Source organism: Polypterus senegalus, chromosome 2, assembly GCF_016835505.1.
Source record: "Polypterus senegalus isolate Bchr_013 chromosome 2, ASM1683550v1, whole genome shotgun sequence".
In the NCBI taxonomy this organism is placed as follows: domain Eukaryota; kingdom Metazoa; phylum Chordata; class Cladistia; order Polypteriformes; family Polypteridae; genus Polypterus; species Polypterus senegalus.
In genome coordinates, this window is record NC_053155.1 from 154,134,002 (window position 1) to 154,151,117 (window position 17,116).

A 17,116-nucleotide genomic window follows, 5' to 3' on the forward strand; every position below is an offset into this window, starting at 1 on the left:
AAGCGGTGGAGTAAAAGAAAAAGTAATAGTCATGAGGAGTGAGACGTGAAGAAAGGCGAACAATAATAGGCTTGAAGCGGTGGAGTAAAGAAGAAGGGAGCAGCGAGCACGACAAACAGCTGTGGAAAGTAAGGCAGCGAGTGAGGAGGCACATGAGCGTGGGATGTTGTTCATGTATATAGACAGGGAGCCAACCACATGGTAGATGCACGTACAGTGGCCGTGCAGAAAAAGGAAGGGGGACCGGGGGCGGCCCTTCTGCGTCTCTGCCGTGAAACAAATCATCTATTAACGGAAATAAGGAATGAAACAGCCAAAAGGACATACATAACTTTGTCTGACATTTGAGATTGGGTTTGTAGCTCATTGACAGCAACATATAAATCAGATGCTTTTTTTTTTTCCTCTGGTTAAATTCTTGAAAAAAAGCGCACATTTATCTGATATTTGGACTAAAGTCTTCACACCAATATTAGTATAACATGGAAAACGTTTCTACTTTAGGTACAGTATGTGTTCAGCATTTCTTGCCTCACATTTCCCTTCATCCTATACTTACCCAGATCTTTGTAGACACAGAATACACAGGAAATGCATGTATTCCAATTAACAATACAGTGGTACCTCGGTATACGTCTGCTTTGGAATAAGTCCAACTTGATATACGTCCTGTTTGGACACAAAAAATTTTGCTTGGTATACGACCTTTGTTTGGAATACAACTCGCGTGCTAACCTTGTTTACCTCTCTCGAGACAAAGCCACGACTGGCGATGAGCGTTAGTGCACCAGATGCTAGCATTCAGTGAACAACCCACGCTATAACTCTCTGTGAACTTTCACGTGTGTGATATAGCGGGTCCACAGCTCCTGTCAAAGTCCAGCTTTAAAATAAATAATCACCGCGCAGCTTGGTGAGGGGGCATGGTGGTTATGTGGTTGAAGGTTGTCAGGGCGATTAGCGATGTGGGTGTTTCTCACCAAAGTGCACTTGTGAGGGACCGTCCGCATTCATGATTGTTCCTGGGGCTGCTTATCTTAATAAACAGAAGCGAGAGTTGGCTTGAAGGGGAGTAAAAAGAAAGAACTGAAGCAGGCAGTGCAAAGGTCAGCTGCAAGTAGGGCGACTCCCCAGTTGGGAAACAGGCACCGGGTTTCTTGTTTTTTTTTTTTTAAAGAATGCTTCCTGCTTTTAACTACGTCGTTTTTAAGAAGACTTTTTTCTATTGTTTTTAACCTCCACGTTTCACTTCTGATTTTATGGATTATCTATTGGGACTTTGGAGACTGCACTTTAATTTGAACACCTTGTTTTGTTAATTGTTTTAATAAAAGCACTTTGCACTTTTTCACCATCCCCTTGCTTTGTTGTTACCGATGAGGTTAGCAGCGAGGCACATTACCGACGGTGTAGGATTCAAGGGATCCCTGGCAGCAGATTGGAGCATACACCAAACCTGCATCGTCACAACGTGATTTTGTGTTTTTTTCATGTAAATTTGAATTGATTGTTGAAAAGTATGAAGGTGGCATGCGTATCCGGGACATGGCTGTTGCATACCGTTTGCCGAGAACGACAGTATCTACGATTGTGAAAAACAAAGATGTTATTAAAAAGTAAAGGGAGGTAAAATTTTCATTTATTTCATCCAATTGCTTTTGTAGTTATGTATTTTAGTATTAAGCAGTGTTTAAATTATTTTATACAACCCCATCAATGTATAATATGCCAATAGCAAAAGGATTTTTTTTTTTCATGGGAACGGATTAATCATTTTCCCATTATTTCTTATGGGAAAAATTTGTTTGGTATACGTCCTGTTTGGTATAAGTCAAAGGGTCTGGAACGGATTAAGGACGTATACCGAGGTTCCACTGTATACTGTATTATTTACCCTATACAACTCCAGGCAGCTCACATGTACATAAGGAGCCTTGGCTTGAGCTGGGAGAACTTTTTGTCCGGGTTGAGCTCCGTGAGAGTGGGGTATGGGACAGCAGGCTGCTTACTGCTTGTGCTGATCGACACATTTACAAAACAAAACACGCTAATGGAGAGTCCGAAGGAATTTAAAGTGGGCCTGGATTATGAGTTTTTTTCATAGGCTTCAGGGATTCTAGTGTTTTAAAAAAAATAAATAAGTAAAAAAAAAAATTGTACAGAAAAAGGGTACTTCATTATATAGTACAACCCCAATTCCAATGAAGTTGGGACATTGTGTAAAACGTAAATAAAAACAGAATATAATTATTTGCAAATCCTTTTCAACCTATATTCAATTGAATACACTACAAAGACAAGATATCTAATGTTCAAACTAATAAACTTTAATGTTGCTTTGCAAATCTTCACTCATTTTGAATTTGATGCCTGCAACAGGTTCCAAAAAAGCTGGGACAGGGGCAACAAAAGACTGGGAAAGTTGAGGAATGTTCAAATAACACCTGTTTTGAACATTCTACAGGTGAACAGGTTAATTGGAAACAGGTGTTTGTCATGATTGGGTATAAAAGGAGCATCCCCAAAAGGCTCAGTCATCACAAGCAAGGATGGGGCGAGGTTCACCACTTTGTGAACAACTGCGTGGGCAAATAGTTCAGCAATTTAAGAACAACGTTTCTCAACATACAATTGCAAGGGATCTAGGGATTTCATCGTCTACTGTCCATAATATCATCAAAAGATTCAGAAAATCTGGAGAAATCTCTGCACGTAAGCGGCAAGGCCGAATACCAACACTGGCTGCCCATGACCTTTGATGCCTCAGGTGGCACTGCATTAAAAACCGACATCATTCTGTAAAGGATATTACCATGTGGGCTCAGGAATACTTCAGAAAACCATTGTCAGTTAACGCAGTTCGTTGCTACATCTACAAGTGCAAGTTAAAACTCTACCATGCAAAGCGTAAGCCATATATCAACAACACCCAGAAACGCTGCCGGCTTCTCTGGGCCCGAGCTCATCGGAGATTGACTGATGAAAAGTGGAAAAGTGTGCTGTGGTCCGACATGTCCACATTTCAAATTGTTTTTGGAACTCATGGACGTCGTGTCCTCCGGGCCAAAGAGGAAAAGGACCATCCAGATTGTTATCAGCGCAAAGTTCAAAAGCCAGCATCTGTGATGGTATGGGGGTGTGTTAGTGCCCATGGCATGGGTAACTTGCACATCTGTGAAGGCACCATTAATGCTGAAAGGTACATACAGGTTTTGGAGCAACATATGCTGCCATCCAAGTGACGTCTTTTTCAGGGACGTCCCTGCTTATTTCAGCAGAACAATGCGAAGCCACATTCTGCATGTGTTAAAACAGTGTGGCTTTGTAGTAAAAGAGTGCGGGTACTAGACTGGCCTGCCTGCAGTCCAGACCTGTCTCCCATTGAAAATGTGTGGCGCATTATGAAGCGCAAAATATGACAACGGAGATCCCGGACTGCTGAGCAATGGAACTTGTACATCAAGCAAGAATGGGAAAGAATTCCTCCTACACAGCTTCAACAATTAGTGTCCTCAGTTCCCAAACGCTTATTGAGTGTTGTTAAAAGGAAAGGTGATATAACACAGTGGTAAACATGCCCCTGTCCCAGCTTTTTTGGAACTTGTTGCAGGCATCAAATTCAAAATGAGTGAAGATTTGCAAAACAACAATAAAAAGTTTCAGTGTGAACATTAGATGCCTTGTCTTTGTAGTGTATTCAGTTGAATATAGGTTGAAAAGGATTTGCAAATCATTGTATTCTGTTTTTATTTACGTTTTACACAACGTCCCAACTTCATTGGAATTGGGGTTGTAATTTGGATTACACAATAACTGAGACCCACTGACTTAGAACATTTCCAGAGAAAAGATGAACAACGCAGCTAATAAATGAAGCCATTTTATGTTTCTGAATAGCCTAAACAATTGTGTGCTGTAAATTATATAATTAATTACATTTATTACAAAGGTAATAAAAATACTCATATAGTGCTCACTGGGTAACTTAAGTCAAAATATATTCTAATGAAAAAAATATTTTGTTTACACAAACAGTATCCCTTAGAGGAAACATCACCTTAAAGATACTTACCATGAACTGGTAGCTGGCTTGTTCTCTTCATCTTAAGGCTTCTGTTGAGATGTCTGTCTTGCCTTGAAATATTTTGTGAATTAAATGATTTCCGTTCTGCTGCATCTAGCCTATCTTCTTTAGGGCTATGAGAAGTAAGCTTCACAAAATTCAAAGATTTAAAAATAAAAATAAAAAATTATTGGATTTTCCTTTTTGTTCATTATTACAAATACACACTCTAAGATGCAATACTATATAAGATAAGAATTAATATACATTACAATCTAGCAACTCAACTAATTCCTCAATTGTGGGTAAACACATTAACAAAGTCCCACTGATAATGAGTTTTTCTGGGGGGTTGGGTAACTACAGAAATTCTGCAGACATAGAACTAATTCATGTTAAATTGTACTCTCTGAACTGAACCAGATACCAGTAGTGGGAATTAGCAGGGACCACACAATCAGGGCTTCAGACAGGAAAGAAAAAAAAAAAAATTGGGAGCCATTGGCTCCTAAACCCAAAATATTTAGGAGCCAAATGCTTTTTTGGGAGCCATAATCTCTACTGCATGCCAAATGTGAAACAAACAAATAATATTTACTTGTATTGTTTATTTGTTTCTTCGGTCTACCTCACACTGCCTTTCCTTTCTCCTATCTGAGCTATTTGACCTGCCTACTAGTGTCCTCTGCAAGGTCTTATAGATAATAATAACAGAAGAATAAATGACACATAAATGTGAACAGTGCACATGTTTACGAATAAGCAATACTTCAAGTCCAGAGTCTTATACACAACATGTGTAAGGAACACTACAAATACAAACACTGAAAATGTCTTACACATAATAACACAAGAATTAACACAATAGCAAACATTATAAACAATCATTTCCGAAATTATATTTGTACACTCATTGTGAAATGATTAAGAAATTAATTACTTTTCAAGTTCACCCACACAGACATGGGGAGAACATGCAAACTCCACGCAGGGAGGACCCAGGAAGTGAACTGAGTCTCCTAACTGCGAGGCAGCAGCGCTACCACTGTGCCACCGTGCCGCCCATCTCACACTGTAAGACCTATATAAGCAATGAATATAAGGACCTAGCTAAGAGGCTATGACTAATTGTACACTGTTGTACGGAAAGTGTATTGAAATAAATTGCTTTTCTTTAAACTTTAAGTGTTACATTTTTTAAAGTTTTCAGTATTGGAAAGAAAGCTACAGTAACTTTGTATAATAGTATTTGTTACAGAGTGGCCTGCTGATGCATGTATGGCAGTCGAAGCGGCCCACCAATGGTAGTGAGTTTGACATGCCTGTTTTAATAGATTTTCCCTCCAACTACCACCTTCTTTCAACAACCAATGTCCTCTCATCATTCCTACTACATCAACAAATCCTACCACATCCAGCCAGTGACAAATCCACCTCTGACCAGAAGTATGGACTGTCCATAACTGAAGACTAAGTAAGAAGACAACTGAGGTAGGTACACATAGTAAAAGCTGTGGGACCAGATGGAGTCAGTCCTTGAGTTCTTAAAGCCTGGGCTGACCAACTTTGTGGTGTCCACTGTCACCTGATCAGTCTGTCCCTATGGCTTCAGAAAGTGCCACTGCTGTGGAAAACATCCTGTATTGTTTCTGTTCCAAAGAAGACAGGTGCCTCTTCACTGGTCTTCACCGCTTCATGACTACAGACCAGAGGAACTTATGTCTCACATTATGAAGACCTTTGAGAGACTGGTCCAGGACTATAGGAATCCTCGTGTTAGACCACCTGGAATCACTGTAATTTGCCTATTAGACAAAAATGGAGTGGAGGATGAAATTACCTATCTGTCCCACAAGGCTTATTTGCACCTGGACAAAACTGGATGCACTGTGAGAATTGTTTTTTGATTTATCCAGTGCCTTCAGTACCATCCCTATTAAGGGGTAAATGCAAGAGATATGCAGGTGGATGAGCCGATGGTGTCCTGGGATTATGGACTATCAGGCAGACTGCTGTTTTTGAGACTCAGACGAGACCGCCTTCAGCGGCGAGGGGTCCTGACAAAGTGGACGCTGGGAGGCACGGAATGTCGGGCAGCTCCACCAGGTCGACAGCTTCACAGTTTCGGGCAGCATCCTCTCTTCTCGCACTGTTTGTGACGCTCCTTAGACAGTCAAAATCTTTGAAAATGCGTGTAATCGTTGCCATCGAAGCGTGGCTCTCTTGGTAAATTGCGGTGCACGGCTACTTACTCTCCCCTTAAGGCGAGTTTGGGTCCTTAAAACACCGCAACATTCGAAGTTGCTTTTGTGATGAATTCTTTTAAGAAGATGGAGGGTTTACATCTAAGAAGATGTACCGACTTCTTCATGTGAAGTATTAGACTTGAGAATTACTTGGACCTTCTGCCCATTAAGCTCAGAAGGGCAGCGTTCACATTTCTCAGAATAATTTTTCTTAAATCACAGACACGTAGTGCAAGGTTGTCAAGCAGGTAGTTTACCCAAAAACACTGCAGTAGTACTCAATGTATCTTTACTTCTTAAATGGAAATGTTTTACTGTTTAATAATTTATACGCTTCTTATATGTTCTTCAAACTCGTTAATCAAAATGTTTTACTACGTAACTTATTTTATAAATACTACATTTTATTTTTTCCCTTGCACTCAGTGAGTGAAGCCACTGGGTAATCAGCTAGTGTCAAATATTTTTGTAATTTGATTGAAAACATGAGATTAAAAGCTGTCCTCAGCAATCACTGCAAACTACATGGAGTAAATAACAAAATATGTCTCATTGCTGGGAGGAAAATTCCTATCAAAATTGTTTACTACTTTTCAGTGTTGGAAAAAAAGATCATTAAAATTTTTGAAAATGGGCATCATTAGTAACGGTTATTTAACCTGTTTCAATGTTAAATTAAAAAATTTCATGAGAAAAATCCCATAGCTTTAACAGCTTTCTTTTTAATCTTTTCTCTAGAAAAATTAATATGTAAAAACACAACCAATATTAGTACAATACCAATAGGTAATCGGACATCTTTCTGCCCACAAATCAACACCATTATCTGTTCAGCACAAAGTAACTGAAGTAAATGGATTGGCTATATTCTACCTTATGCCTATTTCTGCTGACACATACATCAGCACTTCATAACCATATGCTACATACAGTGGGTTAAATAAATGTATGGATTAAAATAGTAAGTTCAAACTTTCATTAATACACCAAAAAGAATTTGTCAAAAAACACACCCTTAAATTGCAACTTTTTTTTTTTTTTAATAAAAAGTATTTGGCCTATAGTGTTTATACTCTTACTACATGTAGACAAAAAAAATTAATTAAGCTTAACTTTAGAAGTTACCTGGCTTTTATTAGAGCTGTATCTGTGGATGTATGAACCAGACTGTTTCTTTCCAGAATAAAGTCTTTTGGGGGTGGACAGCTCCTCTTCATTTACCGATGCCTTTGTCATCACTCCATCACCTTGTTTTGCAGTTGTAGCTCTGTTTAGTTGAAAGGGTGATTGGGAAGATTTTGTGAAGAACCTTGGAGCTACAAATCTAGGTGGCGTGTGAACCAGGCCTATCCCAGAAGGGATTACATGCTTATATGGACTAACTTCTGGGCAAGCAGCTTTAAAGATGCAATTTTTAGGTAATGTTGTCTCACTGGGATCAGCACTTAATAGAATCTTCATATCATTAGCCAAGAACATTTCAGCATTCATATCATCAGGGATCATTCTTTCAAACGTCTGGTTTTTTCTCATGATGAATGTTGGACAACACTACATAAAATATAAGTAAAAACAATTACAACAAACACAGGAAAGTCAGAACATGCACATCAACAACAGTTACTTTTCTGACCATAAAATCATTTTAGAGAGGGTAAATACAGCAGATTTTTTTTTTTTTTTTAAATTAAGAATTCTTAACTATTGAAAATAGACTCTTTTAAATTCAAACATTAAGTTGCTGTTCTCTTAGAATGGCTTACAAGAGTACGGACATTTTTTCCCACTGGTTATTTTCATAAATGTCTCTTTGTTTTATGTATTAACTGACACAGTTGGATTTCATTGGCGCTTTTAACCAAAATGGTGCTTCTTATCCACAGTGTAATTTTAAAACACACTATCAAAAGAAAAATGCAAGTCAGCTACATTTAAGCAAAATGAGAATTATACTTAAACATCTAAAATTTTACCTAGGATGTTATTTATTTGAAAGCCAGAGAAGTATTATATAAATTACAAGATAGGTTTGGCCTCACTTCACCTTTCACATGATGCATGTTTATTGGATTACTGAAGTATACACTCACCCCACAATAGGAGGTGTATGCATATTCAGTCAAAGAAAACCAAGGTGCATGTTATAAAACTGTTTTTTCTGTAACATTCCATCTAATCCTGAGTGGGGTTTTAGGGGGGTGAAGCCAATCCCAGCAAGCATAGGGCACAAGACAGGATCAATTACCAGACAGGGTGAACATACTCACAAGCCCATATAAACGCACCCATGCACTTGGGCCATGTTAGCATTGCCAATCCACCTAACCTGCCTGACTGGACTATGGGAGGAAACTACAGCAACTGGAAGGAAACCTAAATAAACATGGAGAAAACATGCAAACCCAAACACCATGGACACAGGATGTAAACCCTGGTCTCCTTACTCCTAGGCAGCAATGCTACCACTGCACTACTTTGCTGCTGTTTCATTTTCTTACCATGTAAAATTTCTCTACTTTCTTGTTTGTTTGTCCAATCAGAGACCAAATATCACCTTACATTCTCTTAAAAGATGGATATAGTTCTTGTACAGTACCAGTTATTTCATAAGTTGAATTCAATCAGTATACTGTACGAGTAATGAAACCAAATAACAACTGAACATTAATTTGATCAACCTAATTTGTTTGGTGAATTTTCTTCCAAACTGTGGTGTGATTTTCCTTAAACTCTGCTTCATTTAGGTTGATACGAACACACCACTCTGGTGTGGACCAAAACAACCCTTTTGGAAAGGGTGGCCTTGGTTCTGTGCCAAGTGAACCCTGAAGCGTTTCAAATGAGGTATGAATATGAATAACCTACATGAAATAGTTTCAACCTTTAACAGAGTATGTGCTACGGTAATTATGCTAACCATCTGCAGCCAGTAATTTGGGAATCTCATTCACAGCATAAAGAGCAGAGGTTTAGCATGGAGTATTAAAAATAAAGATAAATATAAATATACAGTAGGAACAAATGTAACAGTTAACATAAAACACCTCATACTATTGCCAATCTATTAGAGCAAGTCTAGAACCCAATTTAGGATGACTTGACTTATGAGAACAAGCAGGTGAAATTCAGCAGAGTGGTGTGCACTGAAGGAATTTAAATGGAGGCGTGATGAACAGACGACCAGATCTGACATTTCAAAGGAAAGAATACAATTAGAGGGCATTCCACAAAGCGTGCTTATGAAGCCGAGACATAGAGTACCGCCCAATTTCAGTAAGCATCATTTTCCAATCGGGGCTCAATCAGTACCTTGAGCACCAAATGTTTCACATTAACTCAAGATGGGGTTTGGTAAATCACGATTACACATGCACTCATGAGATTTAGACCGCTCCAAGAACCGATTGTCAATACCATCAATCACAGCTCAAAAAGCACAAGAGGGTGCAACAGTGACACATCGAGTGCCTGTGACTTTAAGCATGAAACTGCTGTAATGTACTGTGCATTATGGTACATTCTGAAAAGTTAGTTTTATTTAATAGTCTTAGAATAGAAGAATGTGGAACTGAAACAATGGCAGTCTTTTCAGAAGTTGATCAAGAAATAATACTTGATCTAGAACACAAAAAAGAAATGTGTCCACTATAAAGATAGCAAGAAAGGCTACAAAACAATACAGCAGACCTGTGCCTAAGTACATCATGGTTCTGAATTTCTGCATTATATAATTAAATCTCAATGGTATAGTACTACTCACATTAAAATAATACAAATGTATTCATTCATGAATATCATACTTGAAACACTTAAAACAAGAATTCAACAGCAATACGAAGAACATTAGCAAGCAACTCAAAATGATACACAACATAATTTATATTCTACAAATTTTTAAGTTGTATGTAAAACATATACTGTGCATTTAACAATTAAAGAAAGCTACAACTTCTGTGACAGTCTCGATGGCCCAATATACTTCTATATAACAGTATGCTTATATATATATATATATATATTATATATATATATATATATATATAGTTTTATATACAGTATACTTCTGCATATATAAATTGCACAATACGACTGGACATTCATGTCAACATCACGTAGAAGGAACTGACCTGTGCACTGATGCAATGCACGATTTGCATTTTACATATTTTGTCTCTAATTAGCTTGGTGGTGCTATTATTCTCACATGAGTACAGACAATTGTGCCTATGATGTTTAGGAAGCTTAAAGAACATCTAATTTGACTGATATAAATACATTTTACATAGAAGACCAAAAGCTGAGGTGGGCGGACGCCCTGCCCAGGATTTGCTCCCAGCCTTGTGCCCTGTGTTGGCTGGGATTGGCTCCAGCAGACCCCTGTGACCCTGTAGTTAGGATATAGCGGGTTGGATAATGGATGGATAGATGGATAGCAGACCAAAAATAAAGGTCATATTGATGCAATCAATCTTCACAATGGTCATTAATTTGCTGCAGCAACTAGATTTAATAATTTACAGCTTCAACTAACTGCATATAAAGTTGGTTATTGCAATTACCTGTCAGGCAGTGCCAAGGGGCATGAGATGTCCTTGAACTGTTTGTGAGGGATAATCCGAGCACCCTCGTTCATTGGAGTTTCAAAGAACTGACATGTTATTTATGATCACACAGGTCTGTTGAAAATAAACTGACTTTTTAGGCATCAAATGCAATCACAAACATTTTTTATGAAAATCACCATCATGAGTACCGGACCAGACTTCAAAAAATTTTAAAAGGTGTGATTCTATTTTACTGGCATATCTTCAATTGTAGAATGATTCGGTTTTTTAAAAATATTTTACTAGTGGGAGAAATACAAAATCTTCTTTTATAAAATATTGATGTTGAATGCATTTAATAATTGAGGTATTCAACTCAGTCTTTTATTATACCAGCTTTATTACCTGTGGTAAAAGAATACATTTTAAAAATGTTTATATTTGATATCTCTTGCACTATATGTACTCTCTGTGTTACTACTATGCCTTTCTTCTGTATCCTTATGTGCCTCAACCTTTCTTGTCCAGTGCTTCCTCTCTCCGCTAAGCTTCATCCTTAGCCTGGTATATGACGCTCAATTGCCTCGTTTGAGAGGCACTACTCGTCCTATTGCTCTTTGGTGGAACAGAAACCGGCTCAGATAAACCTGGCGTCTCGATTTTACCGCTGCGAGGAATACCCAACCCGGGTCGCGTGGATTAATACTCTTGTGAAAATAATTGTTTATTCATGCAGTTCAAATCGTTCTTTACCAATTCCTCTTTTAATCCAGAAACGCATCAAAAGGGATATAAAATGAAATTGAGACCCCCCGCTAGTTAGTTAAAAAAAAAAGTCTTCAAAATACTATACGGTTCTCTGATGAGGAATCTCCTTTGCATTTGCAAAACTCACTTCAGGACCGTGGGATTCATAGAATTAAACACAGCCAACTGCGAGTGTCACCTCCTTCGTTTTTCCCAGATATACTATTTACCTAATCTAATAACTACAAACTAAGAATTATATTTCGACAGAAAATTAACAGTACACAGAATCAAAAAGCAGTTTTTCTTACGCTAGTGCTAAAAAAACTGGCACATTTATAAACACAGTTGGATTGATATGGAAAGCGGTTTTCTTAAATGAACTTAAACATTATACAGTTTACCTAAAATAATTAATATACGTAGAAAGTGTAAAACATAAACAGTCTTCAATGTATTCAAAAATGGTAAGGAAATTCGCAAAGACAAGTTCATTTTCACAAAAAAGAGAATCATTTACCTTAATAATTAACCAGAAGGCTCCAAAGAGCAGTATATTTTCACATTCAAGTTTCTAAATTAACCAGTTTAAACAAAAAATACGCTTACCGATTCACATGTGCAAGTGCAAATGCAATAAACAGTTTAAACTTCTGTACTTGCGTTTGATTGGGTAGGACGGCAAGTGTGCATGCGCAGAAATTACTTTCGTGAGCGACATTTGGGGTGGGACATTTTACGTCTAATGTCACTCATCTCGTTATCCAATAGACTTACAAAGTGACCGGCGCATGCCGGAAGGTCAAACATTGAAGTACTACTTTTCTTATCTTCTGTTGTTCTGCTCTTGTACGTTAACCCCATAAGAAGCTGAAATAGTCCATGTATCCGAAGAATTGTAAACGTGCTTGCCCCTTTTATTTTTACTGTTTTATCTAAGACTTGTAAACTTAATTTTCATGAAAACGCTTTACTTCAGTAACATTAAACAATCCATACTCATGAGATGAGGTGTACAGTATTTAAAGTGTTATCCGTGTTTATTTTTAAATTGTTTCACAATTATTTATTATTTACGGGATGTTGATATCTAGTGAGTTTTCACTCCTTCTTTGAAAAAAAAAAAAAAAACAAACAGCAAAAACGCCGAAAGCCGTGGTTTATCTTAAACATCACTCGGACGCTGTGGACTAATGTTGGTGTTATTTCTACCGTAAGTTTGTTCAGACATTTTTTCCTTAAACATATAATAATCATTAATTTGAAAGTATGTCCATCATGTCAATGGACCTTACGATTTAGAAATCAAAGATAAGATGGTTTAAACTTCATTGCATTGTTAATAACAGGAAACTTTATCTATCCCACTGTTCAAGGATGCTTCTATTCCATCCCCTCTACCTGCCATACTGAGTACAGCATCAGCAATGTACATAGTGTATTCCCTTGGTGGGTCATTTAAACTGAAATAGCTGAAAATATACAATTGTGTTATCGTACAGTAAGTATCTGAATTAGAGAAAAGTACTTTAGCTAAAGGAGTCTAGGAATGCGCCAATCAGGGTTTTTATAGCTTATACAGATCACTGATTACATGCTCCTAGAAATGGCTGATTCCTACTTTTTTTTCTTTATCCTATTATTTTTTTTTCTGTATCCTTATATAACCAGCTGTGTAGCAGTCTTATGTTCTGTCTTAAGGTGTTGTCCTTGGTGGTTTTACAGTTCCATTACAGAGCTCAGGGTTTACCTGTTAATTTTTATTAACAAAATAAAATTCTGTAGGTTAGTTGTTCAGAGACCGTAAAACATACAATAGAATGTTATTAAAATACATAATTTTTAAACTAAGAAAACATATCTGTATTACATATGGCATAAATTAAAATAAAATGCCTTTTATAATTACAGGTTCAATTAAAATAAAATGTTCATAAGATGATTATCAAGAAAATAAAATGCTAGCATGCTTAGCAAGTTTTTTTCTTTTTTTGATCGTTTTTTAATTATTCCAATTCAAAATTTGAGCTGATAAGGAGTATCCGTTTTAATTAAAGGACAAAATGAAAAGATCTAAACTCATTAAAGTAACTTCTCTTTTAACTACTGCCGAAAATACACCTCTTATTTAGCAGTGCCCCTTTTCTTCCACTCGAAGTTCAGCTGAACAACATACACATCTGCTGTTCCTCTCCATGTACAGAAAAGCTCCTCTGACTACTTTTTCTCAGTTTATTACCCTATTATTTAATGTAAAACACAATATTTCAGACTTCTCTGTACCTCCTAAACTCTGCCTAGTAGCTCTTTGTTTCAATTCTGACAACAAAATGACACATGCTGTTCCTCAGCCACTAATACTTTCTACAAAGGAGCATTTCCACTTCATTATTGTAAAGTTTAGAAAGCAGATAGGTTTTTGACATTTGCCAATTTACAGATCACCAATTGAGTGAAAATCAGCTGATTTTGATCATCAGCTAAACAATCAAGAGCATCAGAAGTAATGAGAAGAATAATGACCTTAAATTAAAAGTGTTGCTCCTGAAAACACAAGGATGGGCCAAAAATGACTCTACAATATTAGTAATAATCAAATATATTACTATAACTATCATAACGAAACTTGGCTACACTTTGAAACCATTTATTTTTTTTCTGAAACTTCCCCCTCTCTTGATTTCACACACTGATTATGCAAGAGATCTTGCTCATAAAATGTGACCGTATTATTGTACAATTGGTTACTGCGAAACCTGCTGCAGACAATAACTACTAAATTAACCAATCTACCAACCATTGAGACATGGAAGTCACATTGACTCAAAATAGAATTCATTGTGATAGAATATCTAAAATATATTACAAAACATTTAAAAGCTTTCCTTCTTATTAGCACTGTTGCTGCTGGTGATTTCATGAAGGGCAGCAAAAACATAAAAAATAAATATGGAGTAGTCCATACAGTAATTATATGTAAATTACACTTTATTGATACTAGGAAATAACTCCACAGAAGATTTTATGATACAATACAACCGATTGCACCATACAGTAATATAGAATCAAATACATTAATTTATATAATGTTTATTATGTACACAAATAAATGTAAAGTAAAATGAACAGGAAATTGAATCAAATGAACAAACCAGGAGTATAATATTTAATTTGATACTGAACAAATTGGGTCAAATGAAGTGAACAAGCTGCATAGATAGATTGGTACATGGTGGCATAATGTCTCACTCCATGTTGACTTTTACAGGTTAAGTGTTTGTGTGTGTTTCTGTATGTTTATTTCTTTCTCTTCATCATCAATCATATGATCTAGTAGAGCAAAGAAGTGGACAGCTATCTTCATTTATAAGTTTCTTTGAGTGTGTGTGTGTGTTTGTATTGTGGAAGAATAATTTTAGGGTAACATAGCATTCATCTTAAAGAAATAGCATAAAGGGTTAATAAATGTGGGAAACCAAATAAAGGTCAAGTGAACAACAAAATGTAGACTGAAATATAAGATTTTGTTTAGGAAAAATACTGACATGGTCAAGTAAATAAAGAATGTACCAGAAGAAAGGTTGATATAATATACAAAATGTACTCAGAGATGACTAAGACTTCAGCAGATGTCTTATAAACTAGAATAGACAATTGTTATATACAGAAACATTTCAAGGGTGGTGTCTCATCTCAAAAGGTATAAAAAGAACCAGAATATGATATAATAGACTTTTATTCTATATAAATATTTGGGTGTAAACCAACGAACCAACCACAGTAAAATGTATGCACAAGCCCTCCTCCGGTCCTCCTGGGCGTCCCAGCCAGGCTCCAGCCCTGGCCAGGTACCACAATGTATATATATATATATATATATATATATATATATATATATATATATATATATATATACACACACACACATACATACACACACACACACACATATATAATTTGTGTGTATGTATGTATGTGTGTGTATATATAATGTAGATAGGTGTGTATATATATATATGTATATGTGTATATATATTTATATGTGTATATATGTGTATATGTATATATGTAGATATGTATATATATGTATATATAAATGGAGATATGTATGTGTGTATATCCATCCATCCATTTTCCAACCCGCTGAATCCAAACACAGGGTCACGGGGGTTTGCTGGAGCCAATCCCAGCCAACACAGGGCACAAGGCAGGAATCCAATCCCGGGCAGGGTGCCAACCCACCGCAGATGTGTGTATATATATATATATATATATATATATATATATATATATATATATATATATATATATATATATATATATATATATATGTAGACTCAAACCGAATATGACAGCAGCAATCCAAGCTGTGAGAAAACACTAAAAAGGAGTGTCAGATGTTGTGGTACATTTTCTGATGCAGCTAGACGAAAACAACTTCGTGACGCTGCCGCCAAATACACAAAACAATTACTTTGACAATCATGTTACGTTATTTTTAAAATGTTTCCTTTTCTTTTTCATAACTTCTTTAACACACGACTTCTCCACTGCGAAGCGCGGGTATTTTGCTAGTGTATATATATTTACACACCATACACCTTAGCAGTCGTTGACCCCACACTGTAAGTTTATGTGGTCTTTTGCTTTGTGGCTGAGTACTGAGTTGCCATTTTTCCTAAATACTTCCAATTTCCAATAATACCACTTTTGGCTGTGGAATATCCAGCAGGGATGAAATGTCATGAACCATCTTATTCTAAAGGTGGCATCCTATCACAGTACCACGCTTGAAGTCACTGAGCTCTTACGAACTACCTATTTTGTATCACAAATGTTTGTAAATGGAGACTACTTGGCTAGGTGTTTGACATTATACAAACACCTGAATTCAATAATTAAGAGGTGTATCCCAATACTTTTGTCCATATACTGTATATATGCATTAACTGAGCATATTATTAGGATCACCAGTATATCTGCTTATCCATGTAGTTATATAATCAACCATTCATGTGTAATGCCTAAAATAATGCAGATATATAACTGCTGATCTCTGGAGATTTTCACTCACAATAGTCTTTAGAGCTTACTCAGAATGATGTGACAATCCATGCACACAGAAAGGTCTTGTTGATGAGGAGAATTGCCAGAATAGTTTGAGCTGACAGAAAGGCAATGGTAACTTAAATAACCTGTTTGTATAAATGTGGTGAACAGAAAATGACGAACACATGGAGTAGGATGGGCTACAACAACAGAAGACCACTTTGGGTTCCTCTCCTGTCAGCCAAAAACAGAAAGCTGAGGCTGACACCAAAACTAGACAATTGAAGACTGGAAACATTTAGCCTGGTCTGTTAAATTTTGATTTGTGCTGAGGCACACCAATGGTAGGGTCAGAATTTGGCACCAACAGCGTTATTCCACGCTTCCAACCGGCCTTTCTTTAACAGTCCAGGTTGCTATGGGTGATGGTGTAATGGTGTGAGAAATGCTTTCTTGCCACACTTTGG

At 36.7% G+C, this 17,116-nt stretch overlaps 1 protein-coding gene across 1 annotated transcript in view; it reads right to left on the bottom strand.

Annotated features, from left to right (window-relative positions):
* tmem30c (transmembrane protein 30C) overlaps positions 1-17,116 on the bottom strand; it is a 138,173-nt gene that overhangs the window by 35,834 nt on the left and 85,223 nt on the right. Inside the window, exons 4-5 of the mRNA XM_039744867.1 lie at positions 7,435-7,860; positions 4,073-4,211 (exon numbers count right to left, since the gene is read on the bottom strand). Coding sequence (XP_039600801.1) covers positions 4,073-4,211; positions 7,435-7,860 — 565 coding nt within the window. The remainder of the gene's footprint in view (positions 1-4,072; positions 4,212-7,434; positions 7,861-17,116) is intronic.